A 26,276-nucleotide genomic window follows, 5' to 3' on the forward strand; every position below is an offset into this window, starting at 1 on the left:
CGTCAGTTTTACCCCCGTGTTCAGAAATGAATCAAAAGTGATTAACACAGTGCAGTGGAAAATCTGAATATTTTAAATATAATTATTAAAATTGCGATATCTCGTTTCAAATTGGCGCTAGAATCAATCTGTTTTTTGTTTTCTGTCACAAATATATCACAGTTTACGACTGTTAAATTTCAAATAAAATAAAAATTAAAAATAATAATTTAATTTTAAATTTACGAAAAAAAGAATGTAAAAATAAAAGTAAATAAAAAGTTCCAATTAATTTACTACTTAAATAACCTAAATATATCTGTTTTCTTTCAAACAAAAGAAACCGCAGCTTTCTAGCTACACGGAATCATTTTACAACCCTCTTTGTTGACAAGTTTATGGCTTGACGCAGTTTGTAATAATTATTAAATCCAAAATATTTTAGTGCAAACGGCTTCCTTTTAGTCATAATGACTATTCCAACTACAGTATTAATTTTCTTGGTCCAACTTAATAATAATAAATTTGATGCGAAAAATTTTTTTTCAATTCTCAGTCTATGGAGAGATAATTATTGTAAATTATTGGTTGTTATAGCTTTTTGTACATTTCTTTTTGAACTCTGGTTAGTTTTTTCTAGTTTGAATGACATTATGTTGACAATAAGCGTCTTTTCAGAAAAGATTGATTCAAATTCGACAATACCAATCAGAATCTAGAATGTAAACAAATCATAAAAAATCGCTATTTTCATAGTTTTTCAGCGCTATTTTCATTTATTTTTGTTATTTGACGCTATTTAGACGAATAAGCAAGTTTTCCGAAGCATAAAATTGAAAATTTTCCACCAAAATAGAAACTTCCTGATAACATCGGAAATGTCGTTCTAACATCATTTTATTTTATTTGATTTTTCAAAAAAATTGTTATAATACTATGTATTAGACTTAGAATATTCGATATCTAAACCAGAAAGTGTTAGCTAGAAATAGACTTATTTATAGAACAAGCCCCCATTTCTCACTTCAGGGAAACTTATAAAACAGTTGGGTGCTAATGACTTTGTGAAAGGGAAAAGTTCCACACTTAGAAACTTCGAAAGAAGGGATTTGGCCTGTACCGTCCGCGGGCCGCATAAACATTGATAAGGGGCCGTATGTGGCCCGCGGGCCGCAGGTTGTGCACCCCTGATTGAACAATCGAGAGTACAGCGCTTTTACGCTGCAAGAGAATTTACAGTGGGTGGTAGTAAAGTATTGCTTATTGTAAAATTTCTTTGTAAAACAGGTAAAAATCTTCAAAATTACTGTACAAATAGCTTTAAAACATATCAGTTGAAAAATACTACAACAGTTATTAAGCTTCGAGAAATTCCTTACAAACCGCCAATTGTCTGCTGGATACGTACGCCCCAATATGAAAGTTTAATATAAAATTTACAAATCTAATTTTAACTGACATTATTTTACATTAGAATTGGAATCGCTTATATACAAAGTTTCAAGGAGTCACTTTAAAATTTAGTATCGGTCAACTTATGAAATTAGTATTGTGTTCTGAAAGTGTTACGAAGCACTCGTAAGAACATTTAAAATGTTTCAGAATCATTTTAAAAAGGGTCCTAAACAAGTTTTGAAGATTTGCACAACTGCTATTTTTTGTTGTGAATTTGAAACATTCCCGTACAATTAATCTTCTTAGGCATAATTTTAATTACAAAACATATCTACGTCAGTAAATAATGTGAACGAATTAATTTGTTCATTTCTTAATTTATTAATTCGGCAAACATACTTTATTTCATAACGAACCTGCTTGAAAAGGCCAGAAATAGTCCGTGAATCGAAATTTTACAATATTCGTTAAGAGATCAGTCGTAAAAAATACTTGCACACTTACCTGGAAACAAGTTGGAGTCAATAGTCTCCAATGAAACTTTTGATTGTGTCTCTTTAATTTAAATTTGTATCTGAATTTTTCTTTGCATATATCACAAGAAAATGGCTGCTTTTCGGTATTAATTTCTATATGCATTATTGCAGAAGTGCCAGATGAATAAGGTTCAGCGCAGATTGAACATCTACGGCTTGTTACTTTTGGGTCGTTGAACGCGATCTAATTATAAATTGATTTATAAATTTACAATACATATTGGCATAAAATATAATTTGTTAAGTTTAAATGCTTTATTTATGAAAATAAATGTTTGTGAATCGTTAATTTCTACAATTTATGGTTTAGAAATTTCAAACAAAACATTTCGATATTAATAAAAAAAAATTAACTTCAAAGAAATTATTTTGTAAAATTGCAATAACAATTTGCTTACATCTTTTTGTTATTGACATTTGCAATTAAAACAGTCGTACAACAACTATTAGATGTTTATCAAAGTCGAATTCACCATCAAAAGTTAATAATGTATTTTGTAATTTCAATCTGCTACTAACACAGTTTGTAACAAATAACCAGGTTCTGGTGTTTTTACTTTGTAAAATGGAAGTATTAATTAGAGAAGAAAATATACTTTTTGTTTTTAAATACAAATATCAACTATAAAAATAATAATTGTCGTAAAAGGTTCTGCGAATAATTTAAACTTATCGTAATTAGTATTTTTATTATTCGCAGCATTAATTGTTAATTACACTAATGAATTCATTCTACTAATTCCGATTTCATAAAGGTTTTTAAGTTATTTGTTTTTCCATTGGAATTCTCGACAATTATTTTAATCAAAAATGCAAGCAAACTTGTTTAATTTACAATTCTTGAATAAACTTCCCAAGCGGAAAAAGAGACAAAATATTCACTGAAAGTTAATAAATAAATAAAATAATTAATAAAAATTATTTATCACTTATTATTTAATAAGTGATAAATAATTTTTATGTAACGCTGGTTTCTGTAAATCAGTGCAGATTCACTGATTATTGATTGCAAAATTAATTATATATGTTATATTATTCGATACAATTAGATATTTCCTTTGTTAATTTAATCAATTTCTTTGTTTCAAATATCGGAATGTAAGAATAATAATATAGAAACTTTTAGTATTATTTATGTCGGAGAAAACTTTGTTGTAATGACGAGAGAATATGTGCTGTTCCAAATTGTTGTTTCGTTTGAAGCATTCTTTACAGTAATTGCACTTGATTTGATGTTCGTTCGAGTGCACTTTCTTGTGTGATGTTAAATTTCCTTTTTGATAAAAGCTTTTTTCGGAAAAATTACATTTATACGGTTTTTCGTCGTTATGAATATTCATATGATTTTTCAAGTGACTTTTTCGAATAAATTTTTTTCTGCATTCGGGGCATTTGTGTCTTCTCTCCTTTTAAAATGATTCATTGAATAAAAATAAATAATTAGTCACAAACTAAAATGAAAATTATTCACGATAATATAAATTATTGTTATATATTATAATATTATGTTTATATTTTTACAATCTGTCTTTTATCTTGGATATAAAATTAAAATTTAAAGTTTATGTTATATTGTGAATTTTTACTAAAACAGTTTGCGAAATTAAAAATGTGTTATACAGGTGAAGTAAAAGATTTCACTTACCATTGTGATTTTACTTATTTTAATTTAATTGTGAAATTTAGATTGCTGATCGAAAGTCCAAATTTGAAGACTGCAACAAGAAGATGACAACAACAAACCGAAATAATGTAATAAATTGATTGTTTTGTTTTGGTATGCCTAATTGTGCATATCTCTGAAACTATTAATACTTTTAAAAAGAACGATATAACGGAATCTGTGTATAGCGGAACATCTAACGCAGAAACGGAAAAGAAAATTGGTCCGTATAACGAAAAAATCTCTATCTTTATTCGATTTAAGACAAATTTACAAGAATTTTTTAAGTTTGCGTGTATGAATCGTAAAAAAGTCTAAAAATACACATAACTAATACAGAATAGCAAAATACTACTACTGCATTTTATAAAAATTTAAAATTAATAGAAAATCTTTACGTGTATAAATCATAAAAATATCTAAAAATACACATAACTAATACAGAATAGCAAAATACTACTACTGCATTTTATAAAAATTTAAAATTAATAGAAAATCTTTATTATGTTCCATGATATTTTTTTTACTTTGAAAACGTATATTTTACTTTGAAAACTTTGATATTTTGAAAACGGAAAAATTTGAGCTGCCAACATGCTTCCATTAGTAAGGAAAAAAAGATTGCAGTTGTTAGATGCTGGCTGACAAACAGCCCTTTCATTTGGATAAACTTACCGCTGAACAATAATTTATACATAAATGAATAAAAGACAAACTGATAAGAAGATTCATTAAGAAAATTCCAAATTACATATTATTTTTGTCGAAATTATAGAAATAATTCTTATCATTTGTGCTTGGTATAAATGTTTAAAATATTGCAAGTATCAATTTAATGGAAACTTGTTAGATTGCAAATAAATATTATTCAATTCATTATAATTTTTTATTCTATGAATCTTAGTTCATTACAAGGTTTTAAAACATTACATAAAACCTAAAGTTAGCTCAGTTTATTACTACACAATAAAACGCAATAATTAGCATTTTATATGTGAAATTCGGAGTTCATATAATTTCATAAAAGAAATTAATCCTTTAAATTTTTGATAAATTCCTTTAACTAGAGGAAGTTACACCTGCAGAAACGAAATTTGAGGCGTATGAGAAAAGTATAAATTTTTCTATTTAATTATAAACATTCTCACTATCAAACCATGTATTGTTTACAATTAAGGGCGAAATTCGCCATGTTGTTGTCATTCTATCGCCACCTTTAACCTCACACCTGCTATAACAAATGGTCACCTGACGAATTTTCCCACCACAAAACGTATAAAAGCCTTCCTTTTTTTTAATCGGGAGAGTTGCTAATCGAACGAACTACGACGAAGACGAACCATATCTTTCCTTTTGTCTACTGTACGACCTTAATTGGAAGACCTTGCACCCTTTTCGGATCCATTAAGGCAGAAGGAGCCGTTCGATATTATCACAGAGGTATGAAATCTTATTGTACACACTCTCTCTCTTCTGCGAAGTTGAAGGAGTTTTGTGGAAATTTGCTTTAGTTAGTTAGTTTAATAAACTCTTGTTTTGTTTTTAAATGGTGTCGTTACTCGACTTTGCCAACGTCTTATCGTTGACTCCTTTAATTCTTTTCTACTCGCATATCATGTATCAGAACGTAACGCCATCGTTGACAAGAATGTAGGTCACCGACCTGTGGGCGGAAGGAGAGGAAATTCCAACTTCCCCGGTGCTAACAAATTGGTTTACAGGAGTGGGGTTTGACTTTTTCGGAAAATCGATAAGGCGAAGGATGCTTTAGTCGAGAAAGTGTTTGATTGAAATTGAAGCAGGGATTATTTAGACCTAAGAATTGTTTACATCTAAGATTTATTGGGACTTGAGATTTATTTAGATATAAGATTTACACTTAAGGGAACCTTAGAAAATAGACGTAATGGAGGAAACAGCTCTTGATGCGGCTAGGGCAGGAAACCCAAATCCAAATTCAGCGCCGAATCCCTTGACGTTGGAGGATTGAGTGAAATTATACCCTTATTACCTGTATTCTCTGGTGAGGCTGGAGGTCCCAGAGTAACAGACTTCTTTGATTCATTAACGGATGTCACCAAAGTAGCGGCATGGTCGAAAGCACAAATGTTGGCCGTTGCAAAACTTAAACTTACTGGGATAGCCCGGGAATTTGTTCGGAAGGACCGTCAAATCAAGTAGTAGTAGAGGAGTAGAAGTAGAGGAATTCGACGAGTTTAAGCGACTGATGATAGAGCGAAGCATCTATCTCTGACTTAACTGCTTCCATATGTCGTTGATTGTTACCGCTTGGCAATCCAAACGGCAAGGGAGACGATGACGATACATATCGCATATTATCGTTCATTGAGTTGTTTTTTTATTTCTCTCTCCTCGGCCCTCACACAAGTTATATAATGTACTGTATATACAAAAACATGTTTATTACAATAATGTTGTTTAAAGTATTCAATTATTATGATTTAAAAATATATTCTGATTGACTGCGTAAGAATTTAAATGTACTTTACATAAATATCGGAGTAAATTACTTGATCTATTTTTCAAATTTTACAAAAGTGCAAATCTATTTGAAATTCTTATTCTTAAAACAAATGTAGTAAATAGTAACGGGTTCGACATATATTACAAGATTAATTATCGATCATTAAACTTTGTGCTGATTTTTTATGACGTAACGATAAAGTGGACTTTATATACAAGTGGAACAAGGTGCAAAAAGCATCTGTAAATTTCTTAACTTTGTTATAAAATAACACAAAAAAGTATTGTAAATTGAAATATGACTGTCTTGATATTTCGCAAATCTGAAAATTTTGAAATCCCTCGAACCCAAAACAGTCAGAAGCACGGGAAAAAATTTCTGTGATGTGTGTGCTGTAGTCTATTTCGTCTAATATCTCAGGATGGGGTAAAAATAACGGGCATTGATGATATTCGATTTTGGAGTACAGAACTCAAGTGGGTAGGGAGATAGGGAGGAGTCATTTGTCAACATCTCGAGTTCTCATTCGAGATACGACTCATGACCAGCTGCGCCTGAAGACCACAAAAAAGAGGAGGGCAAAAGCCATGAGAAAAGGCATCATACATTATGCATTATCGCCATGAAAGCAAGGAGAGGGGTTTTTATGAATATACAAGGAAATCGCATGGGTCAATGGACAAACATTGTTTCTTTTATATTTATAGAATAAGCAATAAATCACGAATTTTATTTTGTTTGGGCATTTTGGAATTAGGAAAAGAGCAAACTTAGACGAAAAGAAAGCACCAAGAGCCCAGTGTATGTCCCTCACTTATGTTTTTTTTTAAGGAAGGTTTTATTGAATATTGACTTTCAGAATATATTTAAAAATTTATTTCTATTTTCAAACTTAAACACTTTTTCTTTGTTTTTTTTTAACTAACTAGCTGTTATCCGCAACTTTGTCCGCGGAGGTTTTGCAAGCAAACCCCATTTACATTCAATATTTCAATAACCATAGTAATTGTCATATAACACCTACCACTGAAGAGAATTGCAAGAATCAAACGAACTATCTTCAATTTGATCAATTTTCTGGAACGTTTACAATTGTTCTATAATCGAACCAATATGCAATAACAAATTTGAATTTAAAACGGATCGAACATTTTTCATTACAATCGAAATAGATAAAAATATTTATAACAATGTCTGAAATGTTATCAATTTAATACACCTAAGTACTCAATGAACACTAAATGTAGTTGAAAACAAAATTTGTATTTAAAACAGTACAGTAGAAGCTGTTTTTCGGTTAAGCCTTAATGCTCTACCTCTCCCCTCGTGGAGAAATTTTGAAAAATCCTGTCTTAATGTGAATTTCCATGGCATTCCCCACTAAAACACATATAAAAAGAAAAAATCGCATCTAAAATAGTACAGTAGAAGCCGTTTTCCGGTTAAGCCTTAATGTGCTACCTCTTCCCCTTGCGGGAAAATTTTGAAAAATCCTTTCTTAATGTGAATTCTCATGGCATTCCCTACTAAAACGCATATAAAAAGAAAAAATTGCATTTAAAATAGTACAGTAGAAGCCGTTTTCCGGTTAAGCCTTAATGTGCTACCTCTCCCCCTCCGTGGGGGAATTTCGAAAAATTCCTTCTTAAAGGCGGCTATACACAATGGGTTAATTTTCAAAGGAGTAACCATGCATGCCTGATTTTGAGCAATTCCTGGAAGTGTGTGGGGGAAATTTAACAGTTTCGGCGAACTGTACCTACCACCTGAGTAGAATCGCCCATACTCGTTAGGTTAATTCTCATAGGATTAACCATGCATGCCTGACCTTTATAATTTGTGGTAGTATGTGGAGGGAAATTTAACAGTTTTGGCGAACTGTACCGACTACCGGAGTAGAATTGAAAAACCATTTGATTTTCCCGGCGCAGTGTCAGACTGCGCAGGCCGACCTAAACGTGTGTGAGAACAATGTCTCGTGAATGTTTGGAAGAATTATTTTCTATAACCTTATTAACTTTTATTATTTATAACCTAATAAATTAATTTTTCAGGTTATAAATTATTTTCGGATCAAAAATTTCTTGAGTAAATTAAAATTATAAATAATTTTAATATTTAGAAAACTTCTCAATTCATTTCATCAGTTTCATAAAACATCTTTGTACTCTATCATTTTCTTTTACATTTTCAAAAATTTATTGTTTTAATATCTAAGTAAATTAAAACATGACAACTTAAAATAAGACAAAGTTTAATAAATTCTTTTTAATTATTAAATTATAAAATTAATTTGCAATAATAATGTTTACAATTTCTATTAATATTTAATGTGGTTGAGAATTATTAATATATATTTGTCTATAAAATTCAATCCATGAGTTTTTTTTTTGTAGTAAAATCGACTTGCAATTGTCTTTCGCTGATAATTCATGCTTTTTAATATAATCTATAGCTCAAGATTTCTCTTGAAAAATTAATTTTGTGATCAGTGCTACCCAAACCACTACTACTACTATTTACACCATACACTTCTATGCATACTTTTTTCCCGCGAGTTTTAATAGAATTCGTTGCCAATAAACATCAGTGGCCTAATAATAAACACAATGGCGTAGCAAACATAACTGGCACTCGGGCCGCGACACTATATTGGCGCCCCCTCCCCCTCCAGAAACAAATTTTGTTTTTCTTGGAAACCCTTTGGCTCCCCTCTGCAAGTGACGCCCGGGCAAGTTGCTCCACCCTCTGCTGAGATGTTTTCTTCGTTTGTGGGCAATAGGAAATTCTGAAGTTACTCAAGGTCAGGCAGCCTCAAAGGATTAACTTAACGTGTATAGCTGCCTTTAGTGTGCGTTTTTATGACGTACCCTAACTGTCTACCAAATTTCACATCTCTAGGTTAAGCGGTTTGCTCTGGGCGATGATGAGTCAGTCAGTGAGTCAGTCAGTCAGTCACTGACTGACTCACTCACTCAATTTTATATATTTAGATAATATAAAGTTATTTTTTAATTAATAATAACACATAACAGATGGCATCAAATACAATTTTAACTTTGAACCAGTGTCAGAATACTTTTGTCATAATTCATTAAAAATTACTACTTTTATGCTTTTGTTATTAAATTTGCTTAAATTTCATATCTTAGTGTAATTGAATAATATCATTGATTTCTAATGAGCCTTTTAACCTCCTGTCGTGTGTCAGGAATTTTCAAGAACTTCGAACCCTTGCCAGCTTTCATTAATTGACAGTTGTCATCAATGCTAATCATTAGAATAGAAAACTTTTACATACCTATTTTCATACCGTATTCTATTTATTACCTAAATTTAACTTATAAAACAATTTATTTTTATTTGAATTAAACACAGTATATAATTGATTAAGTCTACTATCGATTTCCACAATTATGCATAAACTGTAAACCCTTCTGCCACGCAACATAGTCAAACTATAACATTAATTATTTTTTATCCTTGTATTCTCAGTGTCCACATGAAACATGTCAAGTCTTGACCTCTGACATCTTGCAAGAAGTAGTTTGAACTATTCAGTTACTTCTCAATCTTTGCTTGCGACAGGGTAGCAATCACAACGAACATGATACGTAAACATGTGTTTTATGTAAAATGTGTGACTGATGGGATATCCTATGTTAGAATTTTTGAGTTAATATTGCTTTCAGTAAAACAAAGTGCATGTATACATATATATACAAGCACTTTGTTTTACTGAAAGCAATGTTAATTTATATCTATATCTATATCTATGTATATAAAAATGGACGTGTATGTCCCCATATTTCACTTTTCCGCCAAAACTACACATTGCACGTGAATGGTGTTTGTATGTGGTAGTAGTTCCAAGTCTCCATTTGTGCATAGGGGTGGTTGCGTCTTGATAGCTATAAGGGTGCGAGAGATATGTAGCTGAAAGTGGTTGAAAGTGGCTCTCTATTTCGAATGTTTTGTTCGAATTTAATTCGAACATAAAATTCGAATATTGGTTCGATTATAGAACTTTATAGAATTTTATGTTCGAATTAAATTCGAACATAAAATTCGAATATTGGTTCGATTATAGAACGATTGTAAACGTTCCAGAAACGTTGAAAATAGTTCGTTTGACTGGACATAAAAATTCCCTAATTAGTCTGGAAACGGGGGACCTAATTCTTGCATTCTTTGAAAGCGGGTAAGATTCGCTATAATGTAATGTAAGGTCTCATTTTGTTTAAATGAGTGGCGGCACTGTTGTTGCCGCAGTTCGCCATGTTGTTTTGTTATTGTTTGTTCTTATTGCCGCAAGTTAAAGTTGGTAATCATCAAATATTAAATTATTCATTAATTAGTTGCGTTATATTCGTTTATTAATTCATAACGTTGTCACTCGACGCCGATCTAAACCTTATATGGCGCAGCCGACAGTGGAAAGAACATTGCATTAACAAAATTGATTAATATTAAACTTTTAGAACTTCGTTTCATCCGTCGCCATTAACGACGAGCAAAAATCAAGAGTTAAGATTGTTCAAACGTATTAAACAAAAGATATCAATTCATAGAAGTTATAAATTTGAAGAAGTAGATTATTACTAAAATCATAAATTATAAATTGAAAAAGAATAATTTTAACATTGGAATTTGCTCGCCATTACATAGGCCTGACACTCTTCAGTCGTTTCTCGCTAAGAACGCTAAATAGATCTCACCAAGATCGGTTGCCTATCGACACGAGCATTTGTTATAAATTTGCATTCCCGGTGAAAGTTGAAAACTTTGCTTCAGAATTATGACAACCATAAACGACGAGTTGAACTCTTTAACGTCAGAAGATATAAAACACTTTACTGTCGCCCAGTTGAAAGCCGATTTACATTTGCGGAATCTTTCTCTTGTTGGAAGCAAAGACTGTTTAATTTCTATCATCGTGGATGATAATATAAAAAGAAAACAGCAGGGAAATTTAGACTGTAGTTCTGATGGATTATCAAGGCGATCCAGAACGTGATGTGGGTAAGAATAAATGAGGACTGTACAACGAAATATAGAGAAAAAAAAACTTTTATATATATCAAATTCCTTTTTGCGTTGATACAATAAGTACTATAGAACATGAGCTATCGGCTTGTAACAATTGCACACGACTTTCGTCTCCTTAATATTGCACTCACTTTTGAAGTTTGCGAGTACTGATATTAAATCGCTCACAATGAATGTTACAGACGAATTACATAGCAGATCCGCCACCCCGACATTTCATATAGGGCAGTCTCCTTTGTGAGTGGACATCCGAACGGAGCTGCGACCACGTGGAAACGAAAAATCCTTGGACTGAAATAATGGGCCACGATAAACAGTCTGATGATGTTCTTTTACTCAACCTTAGTCAGATAATTCCCCGACGCATACCGAGTTTGATGTAACCCGATTCCTTCACTTAGTTTAATCTGCTTTAAATTGCCGGTTTTTTTGTCCATATCCGGATTGAGTCCTGACCTCCTTCGTCTGTTTGGTCCCTCGTCTTCCCTTCCACCGTCCAGAAATCACACAGAAGCAAGCCAAAACCCTCTCCTCTTTCCTCTCAGGTCGCCCTTTTTATAACTTCCTATAAGCTCCTCCCTTCACCTCCACGTGGTCACCAAAGGAGCCAATCAAGGCACCGACAAAATCCACCATAAGGTGGCGCGCGATACAAAACTTTGAAAAGAACAAACAAAGAACCTGAACAAATGTGTGACAACACGCAGTATATAATAAAAAAAAATAAAATAATACACGTGCCTAGCACTACAAGAAGAACTCGCTATTCTTAGGATGCGATCGAGTGACAAAGATGACGACGCTAAAATAATTCCTGACAGCGCAGAATTATTAAAACAAATCCAACTGTTACAAAAACAAATCGAAACCCTAAATAATTGCAACGATATGCTACAAATTCCTGCACCTACTTCGCAACTGGATCCTAATATTGCCGCAGTACTGACCATGCTAATGGAATCCCAAAAACAGTTGATTGAGAGACAAATAAATTCGCCAAGTACTATTCAAATCACGTCAATTAATAACACGGCAAATTCCATTCCAATATTTTGTGGTGATATGATTGATAATGCGCTCGAGTGGCTAAAAGAGGTCAAAAGAATTTCAACATTGGCAAACTGGACTGATGAACTCAAATTGACTAATACTATCTTACGTCTCGCTGGATCTGCTAGAAATTGGCAATTAACTCAAGGTAACCGTTACAATAATTGGATAGAATGGAAAGTTGCCCTTACATCAAGATTTAAAAGACGTATTACTATGCAAGAATTTTTAGCTTATCAAGCTGATCGGAAACTAAAAAGGAACGAAAGCTTGGTTGATTACATATATGCCAAAGACGCTCTCTTGGAAAAAGCTCTTTTTACTATCCCACAGCCAGATTGAATTTCAATGATCATTGGTGACATTACTAAAGAAAAATGGCAGATTGCCTTAGCTACACAGAACTCTAATACTGTCGAAGAGTTAATTGACAGAGCAATGGCACTTGATGCAATTCGAAACATGCAGCACGAATATAAATCATGCCAACCTTACGGATCACGCCCATTACCGAAAATTACACCAATATCTTCTAATGCGTATAATGAACAGCTTCGTAAGTATAACCTGTAAGTAAGTAAAGCTGAAGGCAACTTTGAATAGTTGACACATATGACTCAGATAATACCATGGCTTTAATGTTAAAGCTGAAGGTGACTTTGAATAGTTAACACAGATGACTCAGATAAGACCACAGCTAGAATCAAAAATAATCATTTATATTGCTTTCGTCACTACTTATGTTATACTGAATAATCAGTTTTTCAATGACCATTTCTGAAATCTCATCAAGTTCCCATATTTGTTGTTTTTTTCTATATGTTACATACATTTTCTCCATTATTTTTCAGTTATTTGTTCAAAAGCTTTATTCATTAAAATTTGCACATTCTACAGTTTGAATGTTGTGACGTGAGATGTAACTTTTCATATCTGCCCATATCAGTTCAATGGGATTTCAATTAGTGATATGGGGGTAAAAGTAACACATCGACACCTATTCCTTTGGCCATTTTGTCAATATATCTATCATATTTATGCTTTACTTTTTTAACAATATCTAAAGATTGTATTTTCAACATTTTGTTGTTATGACAAATGTTTTTTTTGCAACCAAGAAATTTATATCAGCTTTCTTACAACTACAATTTGGAGTCTTCTGAATTTTAGCTGAGTGATATGGAACATTGTCCATGACAACAACAGCATTATTTTCTAAGTTTGATATTCTTTCAAACCATTTTTTGAAATTATTGCTGTCCAGTCCTCCATTTATTTGTAGTAATCTTTCGTTGACTTTGATTCAAGTTCACATAGACTGACATTAAGAAAACCTGTATTGATGCCTATATGAACAAGAACTATTTGTTTTCTCTTGCCAGATGGATTTTTCAATCCAGTAGATCATCCATACATAAAAGCTTTGCATTATGACATAATTGAATGATCTTTCCATACTTTATTCTTGGTATGCCCCACATTAATCCATGTTTTGTCCAAATAGTAAATCTTATGGCCTAAAGAATGCATTTCTCCTATTTTTTGTGGATATTGTGTTTTCCGTAAAATGATAGTGTCTCTTTCAATTAATCTATTATTTCTGTTTTGTTTTTGCATATTTAAAATTACGTAATTTTAACAAATTGTATATTATGGATCGAGTAGTCTGGTAAATCTGGATCATCATTATCAGCCTGCAATGCTTTATCTACAGTAGGTAATTCATTTAAAATATAAAAATTGTGTAATGGCACATTTTGTGAATTCATCATACATGTCAACAAGTTGAGTATGCTTACAGGTTTTTGAAGGCGTTTTTAGTTTACCATTACTAGAATATCCTTTACGAATTCTGTGAATGCTCCTTTCTGATATTCCTGTTGTCTTTGCTACCATTTTCACTATATCATTCACATAGACTTCTGGATTCATTTGGGTTAGAGAATTAAACAAATTTAACACTATTTGTTTATCCGTACTTCATTAAATATTCATTAAAAATAGCAATGATTATAAACGAAGTTTTCATATTTGTTAAATTGTTAAGTGACTAGTATTTTATTAATGATTTTATAAATAACAAGGAACTATTTTCAGTGGATGAATGAGATACAGCATGGTTTCTAATTGATGGATATAGATTTAAAACAATAAACAAAACAATTTAAGGCATTCATGATGCTGAAACTCTGGAATGCTTCCTTTCATTATTTTTTATTATGTATTTTTTGCAACAAATCTAGTGATGTCTAACCCCACTGCAACAATACCAATAACAAGACAGATAAAAACAAGTAAAACAATAAATATTTTTTAGAATAAATCATTTTATATAGATAGATTTATGTTTGGAGAAATCAAGGAATAGTTTATCTTCAATTTTAGTAACAGTTTCTTGATGATGATAGAAAAATGATTTAATTGTTACATTAAGGCAGTGGTATGGTGTATAAATATAATATGATCTGGGATTTGAATGGAACTATAGTTAAAAGGAAGTAAGCTATTAAAATTATTTATAGATATAAATGTGATCAAAATATTCAATATGTTGAGTTAAATTGGAAAATCCATGACAAATTTGTGTAACATTGGAAATATTAGTATCTGATGGAAATCTTTTAAAATTTTCTGTATAGGTATTGAAAATAACACCAAGGTTGCAAACGTTATTCACAATTTTTAATGGCTGATTACTTAGAAAAAATTATTAAAGGTTGAGGTTCTAACAAGCTTGAAAATCATGATTTTTGTTTTACTTGAGTTTATTGTAAGATTAAGTAATTTAAATAATTTTAGTCCATCTATATCAGTGATGCCCAAACTTCTTTGAGCCACTACCTTTTTGGATCCATAAAGTTATGCCCAATGCCCCAACCATACTCCAATATCTCCAAATCCATTTTACCTTGTATGTGAGAGGCTTTGAAATATTCTTAGATAAACTTTTTTATGAAATTCGCATGTTGTGTTCTTATCATACATTGTTCTCCACATCTGGAAACTATTAAACACAATGTTTCTCATTGTCCATTTTAAAAGAGGAAAGGGAAAGGTTGTCAGTAACCCCTTCACTTATGGTTACTGTTCAGTACTCTGCCTCCAGCTCCCCCTGCTGCCCACTAGCTTCATTTTGTTTCTCCTGGTTTTGTTTGTTTAGTTATGGCAACTCAACACTTGGATGATCTGCCTAGGGGAATGCCTTCCGGAAGGTTTTTTAAAAGGAAAACTGGCCCCTATTTAGGCATTACAGATGTGGAGAAAACCCAGAAAACTCCACGTGGCCATCTGAGCAAGGCGCAAACCCACAACTGAACTCCCAGTGTTCAGGGAACGAAGAACTTAGCCACTGGTAGGCCTGTTTCCTCTAGATTTACTCATTTCCGAGGGGCAATAGCACCCACTTTGGGAACCACTGATTTATATCTTTCTGTAATGTATATGACAAAAATTGGCTATTTTAATAACATCTGCATATGCATTTGTGAAAGAGTCAGAAATATTAAAATGAAGTTCGTTGATGTATGCAATGAAGAATAAATCTCTACGAAGAGAACCCTGTGGGATGTCTATTAGAGATGTAAATTCACAAAAATAATACTCTGATATCTTGACTGTATAGGTAAAAGGTAAGAAGTAATTATTAAGCCATGTTAGAATCAATTTTACAAAATTTATAAAAATTTCCTAGGTAACAATACATACAAAATGTGTTTTTTTTCCTTTAAGTCCTTTCAAACATTCTTGAGGGAATAACAATTTTATGATGGAGTTGACCTTTTATTTGAGGCTACATAAAAAGAACATTTATTCTATAGCTAATATTTCTGCAAAATAAGTAGTCTATACTTTCCGTTGAAACATGAAACAAATATAACTGAAATTTCATCTGTATTGGACAAAAATTGCAGGAGTTATAAGGAATTCACACACAGACAATGGTTTTTATAGTAATTGTAGTTATAGTACTGTATTATGTAATAATTTTGACGAAATTTTGATTTAGAATCAACTTTAAACAATTTGAATAATAGTAACAAATAAAAATTTTTTATATTATATATAAAATAACATTTTGTATTTAATATAAACAAAATTTCCTGCCAGTCTATAAAACTTTTTACAGATTAGCACTAGACCACGGACACAATTTTATTGCCAATGTTCCCCTTTGATAGGGTTAAGTGTATGTAACTTTCTCCTTGGTGGCTAGAGAAGGACGGGATGCCCGGCCCATTATGTAAAATTAAACTGTTAGCATAAAGAAATTCGGTGAACCTCTCTCTGCGAGGGTTCTCCAGCCTGTAGTACAAAATCGGGGATCTTGAGTTGGCATCTATTCCAATTATGACGGGTAAGTTAAAAGATTTGATTATTTTCGAAAATTCTGAGAGTTGTTTTTCAATGTTACTGGAGGGAGCTAGATAGGTGGAATTTAGTAAGAATTTTAGGTCTTTATATTGAGCTATTACTGTAGTAGAAAAGTGGTTAGACAGGTGTGGAGCTAGGCAGAGGGAGATTTCCTGATTGAAATTTACAATTGTTGTCTGGGTCCCTGAGTGGAGACACCCAAAACAACCTGGAAACCCGCAAACCTTGTCCGTGGCATAAGGTTCTTGTAGCAAGGCGATATCAATACCAAGGTCGATAACATGTTTCGGTAAATGGTCTGTCGCTGAGGACGATCTGTTTAGATTAATTTGTATAATTTTTATAGCCATTTTACCAGTATAGTATAATTTAATTTAATCTACTTAGGTTTAACTTACATACTACTCTACTGGTGAGTATTAGCCCGGCTAATCTCGCAGTGGTACAGGTAAACAGGGCACTTACGATCCCTGGCAGTGTGGTTTATATTAATGTGCTCACTATCATTCTTCCTGGAAGAGTTATATTTAATGCAGTTTATGCATTTCAATTCCAACTTCTCTGCCTTGCAATCCATGAAGGCATGTGGTCTGCTGCACAAGGGACATACTTGTTTAGATTGACACTGCGGTTTTAGGTGATTGTAACCAAAACAATTGTTACACCTTTTGTAATAAAAAAGTCGTGCACTTTACTCAATGACCAATCCATGAATATAACGTCGCCCGCCTGGCGAAACGCTCTCCTTAGCTCTGGAGAGAAGGTCAGCACCCACGACTGCTTTCCGTTTTTCTCCTTGCCGATGAAAAACACGTTCCGTACGTACTTACGGACGTCTCTTAGTGTGTCAGAATGTTGAGTTTCCACGAAATTCATTATTGTAGTCCACTCGATGTGGGTTCCTGTTCGTGGTGAGGGGACCTCCCAGAGATGGTTTAGAAACTCTTCTTTACCATCCTTGGGATCTGAACGCCCATCCACGTGTTTGCCATGCGTGGTGCCCCGTATGCCGGAAAGGGGGATCCTGGTAGTTGAGGGGCAACATAACGTCCCCAACACACTGCTTTGGCCCCTGCTTTGGATAAACGGGAGGCTCAAATCAGGCTCCGTTCGAGTCAATTGGCTGGTCGTTGAGTCATTCTTGACGTCGGCTTGGAGTCAACTGATCGATGCAGATCGGGTGGACACGTCAATATAGATGTGCTCTTCTTGACTGCATTGTGAGGGTATAGCTCCTGGGAAACCCTGGTGTGACGGTCTATGGAAGTACTCCATGTGATGGCATCCCCTTGTTGGGCTCCATGGTGGGTGGGGTCACTAGGAGCTGAATATTTTTTCTTTAATTCTGATTCAAAAAAATTCAAAACGTTCTTGTACATCAACAACAAAAACAAACGAAAAAATCTCCACTAATCCAGCGTACTTAGTAGTGCACGCGACCGGAAACCCTTGGCTGAAGCTTCTCCTTTCTTGATTCAATAATTGTTTGAATCGACCATTGGACAGTTGAAAAAAATACAAAAATTAAGATCAGGAGATTTACTGGTGGAAACAGCTTCCTCACAACAATCGGCAAAACTTCTGGAAACAAAGACCCTAGGAGAAATGGAAGTCACTGTCACCCCACATGTGAGACTAAACTCATCACGTGGGGTAATATCTGAGATCGATCAGATATTCAGATTGGCCTTTCAGATCAAGGAGTCACTGCTGTTCGACGCATTTCCATTCGTCAAGATGGCAAGTTGATTCCCACTAAACATCTTATTTTTACATTTAATAAACTGACTTTGCCATTTGTTATTACAGCAGGATATCTGTGCTGCCCAGTTTGCCCATATGTTCCAACCCGCTGTGTTGCTTCAAATGCCAACAATTTGGACATTCACAAACATCGTGCCGAGGGAAAAGCATATGCGCACAGTGTGGAACTGAAGGTCACGAGAGTACTGAGTGTACCAATACTCCATGCTGTGTGAATTGCAAAGATGCCCATTCTGCCTACTCTCGAAAATGCTTAGCATGGCATAGAGAGAAAGGGATCCAGCGAGTAAAAACCATTAACAACATACCATACCCGGAGGCTCGGCGAATGGTCACTTAAAGCACAGCAGTGAAAAAACAGAAAACATTTGATTCTGTGTTGAAATCCACAAAGACATGTGGGGTTCAAACTGATATCTCTGTCTCCCCAAGCGAATCTCTTACTCGCCATGCAAAATGTTTAATACTCCCGTCTACGCAAACAACAGAAAAGGAGATAACAAAAGGAAAAACATCCCTGCTTAAAACAAGGATAATTACAAGAAACCTGGGTTCTAAAAAGGCTAGTAAGAACCCACTAAACAAACAGAGTGAAAGTAAATCTCTCTAAACCTAAAAAGTCAGAGGCTCAGTCAATGAGTGAGTTCTCTGATATCTCTGATGAAGACAATAATATGTAGGTAGCCCAACCAACGTTGCCTCTAAAAGGAAAATCATCAGTTAAACTAAAGAGGGACACTTTTTCTAACAATGCTGCCTCAAACACATAATGGATTATAAAATAATCCAATGGAACTGTCATGGTTTCCACAACAACTTCTCTAACATTAAACACTTGACATCATCTACCTCATCTCTCTGCGTGGCACTCCAGGAGACTCATCTGAAACCTGGAGAGGGAATTACTTTAAAACGATTTGATCTCTACCGCAAGGATGATGATAGCCACAACCGTGCAAGTGGTGGTGTGGCTATTTTGGTTTCCAATCACATCCCATCCTTGCCGGTACAAATAACAACAGAGCTGCAAGCAGTGGCAGTCAGAATTTCTATTCGAGTAACTGTCACAGTTTGTTCTATATACTTGCCATCAGATGTCAGAGTCAACGAAGATGAATTGAATGCATTAGTTAAACAGTTGCCTACTCCATTTCTTTTACTAGGTGATTACAATGGTCACAATCCAATGTGGGGCAGTCCTGACATTAACCGTCAAGGCAGGACCATTGAAAGATTTATAGGCAATCAGCAGCTATATTTATTTAATACAGAGGAAGTGACATACTTCCATGCCCCAACAAGAATATTGACTGCCATTGATCAATCACTAGCAATTCCGAATCTATTCAGCGTTTACATGGAAGGTTGGATCTAATCCACTTTCTAGTGACCACTTCCCAATATTTATAAAATATCAAGGCAGAGAAAGCTGTGAAACAACCCGTCCACCATGCTGGAAACTTGAAACGGCAGATTCGCCTGCATTCTCCTCTTTGGCTGACATCACTGAAAAAATGGTCAATACTGCTGATATCGATGATGCAGTTGAAGTTGTCACTTCTACTATTATTCAGGCAGCGGAAAAAACAGTGGGGAAAACATCAACTAGATATCCAGAGCATCCGAAACCATGGTGGAATAAGAATTGCGAGGCAGCATTTAAAGCACAAATGAATGCATGGGGAATTTAAAGCACAAAAGAATGCATGAGGAATTTAAAGCACAAAAAAAAGAATGGGGAAAGAAAGCACTGCTAGAAATTCGATAGCTTTTCAAAAAGCGAAGGCAAATGCCTGAAGAATAAGAAGGCAAAGCCAAAGAGATTCTTGGAGGAAGTATGTTTCTAGCATAACATCTTCCACTAGCTCAAAAGCAGTGTGGGATAAAATCCATAAAATCAATGGGAAATATGCTTCTCACTCCCTGTCCATGCTAGAAAATAATGGCACAATAGTCAGTGATATACAGAGTATTGCTGATACGTTGGGTGAAATGTTTTCCTTTTAATCCAGCAATATAGTGTATACTAGGAATTTTCAAGCTTATAAAATTCAAAGTGAAAAACAATATTTAAACTTTTACTCTTAATGTAATGAGGAATATAATGTGCCTGTTAGCAGTGTAGAACTACATACAGTGATCTCTTGCTCAGGGAATAGTGCTGTAGGCTCGGTTAAAATCCACTACAGCATGATTAAAAATCTGTCAAACAATTCTCTTTCTAATCTCCTGAATCTGTTTAACAGAATATAGACAGAATATACTTTTTATGACTTGGAGGCTATCTATCATTATTCCCATTCCCAAGCCAGGTAAAGATCACAAGAATCCCTCTAATTACAGAACAATCTCTCTGACAAGTTGTCTCTGTAAACTTTTCGAGAGAATGGTAAACAGACGTCTAATGTATCTCTTAGAGAAAAAGGAATACTTTTTACCACATCAGAGTGGATTTCGTAGGAACAGAAGTACCACAGACAATTTAGTAAAACTAGAAACATCTATACGCGAAGTGTTTGTTAGACAACAGCACTTAGTGTCTGTATTCTTTGATATAGAGAAGGCTAACGATCGATGCTAGAGATATGGGATACTTCGTGATTTGCATTTATTCGGATTACGAGGTAATATGCCGATTTTTATAAAAAACTTCCTACAGAATCGAAGATTCCAAGTTAAGATGGGCAACACACAATCTAGGCCTTTTATCCAAGAAGAATGCATACCTGAAGGTTGTATTTTTTGTGTGACTCTGTTCCTAATCAAAATTAACAGCATAGCTAACTGTCTTCCTTCTAGTGTGAAACACTCTTTGTATGTGGATGACTTTCAGATCTGCAAGTCTAGCAACATGAGTTTCATTGAGAGACAACTGCAAACCTCCCTAAATCGCATAGACAATTGGTCCAAGAACAATGGTTGTAGTTTCAACATACAGAAGACCTTGTGCATGCACTTCTGTTGAAGGCGTGATTTGCACTTTTACCCTGAAATTCACCTAAATAGGGTTAAAATCCCAATGGTCAACGAGACGAAGTTTTTGGGAATTATATTTGACCCTAAAGTGACGTTTTTACCGCATTTGCGCAATTTTAAGAGTAGATGTCTAAAATCTCTGAATTTTTTAAAGGTACTATGCTGCACATCCTTGGGAGCAGACAAAAGTTCTATGCTCAGGCTTTACAGGGCCCTTGTCCGCTCAAAGCTGGACTACGGTTGTATTGTTTATGGCTCTGCACGAGAATCTACTCTTCAAATGCTGGATCCAATTCACCATAAAACATTATGTGTGTGCACTGGTGCTTTTCGAACTTCTCCTGTCCAAAGTTTGTATGTGGATGCTTATGAGCATCCACTATCCCTTAGGAGAGAACAGTTGTCTCTCTTTTATTATATCAAACAAAAATCTTTTACTAAATTTTCAGTTGATTGTACAGTATTAGATACTCAGTTGAAACGATTATTTGAAGCTTGCCCAATTAGTGTCCCTACATTCAACATAAGAATGGAGAATGTGAGCAGCACGATTGATCTGACCACAGGCAACATTTCACAGCTTGTAGTATATCACAGTCTGTAGTATATCAACTTGGTCAACTCCTGCGATAAATGTTGACCTTAGCTTCAATTTTTAAAGGAATTTACCCCGGACTACTCACAGTACTTTGCAGAAATTCAACATTGTGACAAGAATTTAATTCCTATTTATACTGACGGTTCTAAATTGGATGATTATGTTGGCTCAGCCTTCGTTTGCCAAGATGAAATCGTAGCAGAACAAATTGAATCAAATTCTTCTATATTTACTGCAGAGCTGCAGGCTATTCATATAGCCTTAAAGTATGTAATCATGAAAGGTCATCAGCACTGTCATTCACACTGACTCAGTTAGCGTACTTCAGGCTTTGATCTCGTGTGAAGCTAGTTCTCACTTTGTAGTGATTAAAATCCATAAACCCCTCGATATGGGTTCCTGTCCGTGGTGAGGGGAACCTCCCAGAGATGGTTTAGTAAGTCTTCTTTACCATCCCTGGGATCTGAACGCCCACCCACGTGTTTGCCGTGCGTGGTATCCCGTATGCCGGAAAGGGGGATCCTGGTAGTTGAGGGGCAACATAACGTCCCCAACACACTGCTTTGGCCCCTGCTTCGGATAAACGGGAGGCTCAAATCAGGCTCTGTTTGAGTCAATCGGCTGGTCGTTGAGTCATTCTTGACCTCGGCTTGGAGTCAACTGATCGATGCAGACCGGGCGGACATGTCAGACAAGATGTGCTCTTCTTGACTGCATTGTGAGGGTATAGCTCCTGGGAAACCCTGGTGTGACGGTCTATGGGAGTCTCCCATGTGACGGCATCCCCTTGTTGGGCCCCATGGTGGGTGGGGTCACTAGGAGCTGAATTTTAAAATCTAAATATGGATTTATTAAAACCTAAAACATGTACTGATGCATTACCACCAGCCTACCTTATCGTTCATGCCATGGGAGAAACACCCCTATCTAAACGCTCCCCTTTTTTGATTCAAAAATTGTTTGAATCGACCGTTGGGAATCTGAAAAAAATTCAAAAATTGAGGTCAGGAGATCTACTTGTAGAAGCAGCCTCCCCTCAACAGTCAGCAAAGCTTCTGAAAATGAAGTCTCTAGGAGACATAATTGTAACTATCACACCACACACAAATTTGAACTCATCACGTGGTGTGATATCTTAAATCGATCTGATGTCTGAGGATGAATCGGATATTCAGATTGGTCTTTCAGACCAAGGTGTCACTGCTGTTCGACGAATTTCAATCCGTCGAGATGGCAAGTTGATACCAACGAAACACCTTATTTTGACTTTTAACAAACCAACATTGCCATCTTCTGTTGCGGCAGGATATCTCCGTTGCCCAGTTCGCCCATACATCCCAAACCCGCTACGTTGCTTTAAATGTCAGCGGTTTGGACACTCCCAAACATCATGCAGAGGAAAAAAAGCATGTGCACAGTGTGGAAATGAAGACCATGAGAGTAATGAATGCACAAGTTCTCCATGCTGTGTGAACTGCAAAGATGCTCATCCTGCCTATTCTCGGAAATGCCCTTCATGGCAGAGAGAGAAAGAAATTCAGGGATTGAAGACGATTAATAATATATCCTACTCGGAGGCACGTCGTATGATTACCTTAAATACACCAGTGAAACAAAAGACATTCGCTGCTGCTCTGAAATCCACAAAGACATGTGGAGTTCAAACAGACATTTCTGTTTCACTTGATGAATCTCTGACTCGCCATGAAAAATGTCTGCTGATACTATCTACCAAAGCAACAGAAAAAGAGAATAACAAAGCAAAACCACTCATACCTAAAACAGGGGTAACAACTAGGAAAGTGGGTTCCAAAAAAGCCAGTAAGAACCCACTTAATAAACAAAGAATAAAAGCAGCCCTGTCTAAAACTAAAAAATCAGAGACTCAGTCTATGAGCGAGTTCTCTGACTTCTCTGATGAAGAGAATAATAAGGGGGTGACACCACCAACATCACCTCCAAAAGAAAAACCCCCTGTGAAATTAAAGAGGGACAACCTTGCTAAAAATGCTGCCTCAAACACATAATGGATCATAAAATAATCCAATGGAACTGTCGTGGTTTCCGCAACAACTTCTCTGACATTAAACACTTGATGTCATCTACCTCTTCTCTCTGTGTGGCACTCCAGGAAACCCATCTAAAACTGGAGAGAGAATTACTTTAAAAGGATTCGATCTCTACCGAAAGGAGGATGATAGCCACAACCGTGCCAGTGGAGGTGTGGCTGTACTGGTCTCAAGCCGCATCCCATCTTTACCGGTACAAATAACCACTGATTTGCAAGCTGTGGCAGTCAGAATTTCTATTGGAGTAACTGTCACAGTTTGTTCTATTTACATGCCACCAGATGTCAGAGTCAATGAGGATGAATTAGATGTCTTGGTTGAACAGCTGCCAACATCATTCCTTATACTTGGTGATTTTAATGGCCACAATCCTATGTAGGGTAGTCCCGACATTAATCGTCGTGGCAGAGTCATTGAGAGATTTATAGGCAATCAGCAGCTATATTTATTTAACACGGAAGAAGTGACATACTTTCATGCCCCAACGAGAACGTTCACTGCCATTGATCTATCCTTAGCAAGCCCAAACCTGTTTTCAGCATTTACATGGGAGGTTGGATGTAACCTACTCTCTAGTGACAACTTTCCAATATTTCTAAAATACCAAGAAAGAGAAAGCTATGAAACAGCCCGTCCAGCACGCTGGAAACTGGAAACAGCAGATTGGCTTCCATTTTCCTTTTTGGCTAACATCACTGAGGAAATGGTCAATACTGCTAATATCAATGATGCAGTTGAAGTTGTCACTTCTAGTATTATTCAGGCAGCTGAGAAAACAATGGGAAAGACATCAACAAGATACCCAAAGCATCCGAAACCATGGTGGAACCAGAATTGCGAGGCAGCATTTAAAGCACAAAAGAAAGCATGGGGGATTTTTAAAACATACCCCACTGCTGAAAATTTGATTGCTTTTAAAAAAGCAAAGGCAAATGCCAGAAGAATAAGGAGGCAAAGCCAATGGGATTCTTGGAGGAAGTATGTTTCTAGCATAACATCTTCCACTAGCTCAAAAGCAGCCTGGGATAAAATTCATAAAATCAATGGGAAATATGCTTCTCACTCTCTGTCCTTGCTGGAGAATAATGGCACAATAATCAGCGATATACAGGGTATTGCTGATACGTTGGGTGAAACGTTTTCTACTTCATCCAGCAATATTATGTATTCAAGAAATTTTCAGGCTTATAAAGCCCAAAGTGAAAAACAGTTTTTAAAGTTTTACTCCTCATCTAATTAGGAATATAATGTGCCATTTAACAGCATAGAACTACATACAGCGATGTCTCACTCGGGGAATAGTGCTGTAGGCATGGATAAAATCCACTACAGCATGATAAATTTGTCAAACAATTCTCTATCTAATCTTTTGTGTCTGTTTAACAGAATATGGACAGAACATACTTTTCCTGACTCTTGGAGGCTATCTATCATTATTCCCATTCCCAAGCCAGGTAAAGACCACAAGAATCCCTCTAATTACAGACCAATCTCTCTGACAAGTTGCCTGTGTAAACTCTTTGAGAGGATGGTGAACAGGCGTCTGATGTATCTCTTAGAGAAAAATGAATTCTTTTCACTACATCAGAGTGCTTTTTGTAGGAACAGAAGTACCACGAACAATTTAGTAAAATTTGAAACATCCATACGCGAAGTGTTTGTTAGACGACAGCACTTAGTGTCTGTATTCTTTGATATACAGAAGACCTATGATCGCTGCTGGCGTTATGGAATACTTCGTGATTTACATGAATTCGGATTGCGGTATAATTTGCCAGTTTTTATAAAAAACTTCTTAGAGAATCGAAGATTCCAAGTTAGGATGGGCAACACACTATCTAGGTCTTTTGTCCAAGAAGAAGGTGTTCCTCAAGGATGTATTTTGAGTGTGACTCTGTTCGTAATTAAAATTAATAGCATAGCTAACTGTTTTCCTACTAGTGTAAAACACTCTTTGTATGTGGATGTCTTTCAGATCTCCTGCCAGTCTAGCAACATGAGTTTCATTGAGAGACAACTGCAAACCTCCCTAAATCACAGAGAACATTGGTCAAAGATTAATGGTTTTAGTTTCAACATAGAGACCTCCTCGTGCATCCACTTTTGCCGAAGGCGTGGTTTGCACCTGGATCCGGAAATTTACTTAAACGGGGATAAAATCCCAATGGTGAATGAGACTAAGTTTTTGGGTGTTTCTTTTGACCAAAAACTGACATTTTTGCCACACTTGCGCAACCTGAAGAGTAGATGTTTAAAAACTCTAAACCTTTTAAAGGTACTATGCTGCTCATCCTGGGGAGCAGACAAAGTTTCAATGCTCAAGATTTATAGGGCCCTTGTT

The 26,276-nt window shown here is 35.1% G+C and overlaps 1 protein-coding gene and 1 pseudogene across 1 annotated transcript in view; both read left to right on the forward strand.

Moving 5' to 3' along the window:
- Window positions 1–26,276, forward strand: part of LOC111628656 — a 40,082-nt gene that overhangs the window by 12,464 nt on the left and 1,342 nt on the right. The window contains exons 2-4 of the mRNA XM_023372483.1: window positions 21,423–21,618; window positions 21,718–21,806; window positions 23,234–23,842. Coding sequence (XP_023228251.1) covers window positions 21,423–21,618; window positions 21,718–21,806; window positions 23,234–23,842 — 894 coding nt within the window. The remainder of the gene's footprint in view (window positions 1–21,422; window positions 21,619–21,717; window positions 21,807–23,233; window positions 23,843–26,276) is intronic.
- Window positions 22,627–24,894, forward strand: LOC111628667 (annotated as a pseudogene).

This window comes from Centruroides sculpturatus, unplaced genomic scaffold (assembly GCF_000671375.1).
Source record: "Centruroides sculpturatus isolate CEXI.00-Female unplaced genomic scaffold, Cexi_2.0 scaffold406, whole genome shotgun sequence".
Taxonomy (NCBI): Eukaryota; Metazoa; Arthropoda; class Arachnida; order Scorpiones; family Buthidae; genus Centruroides; species Centruroides sculpturatus.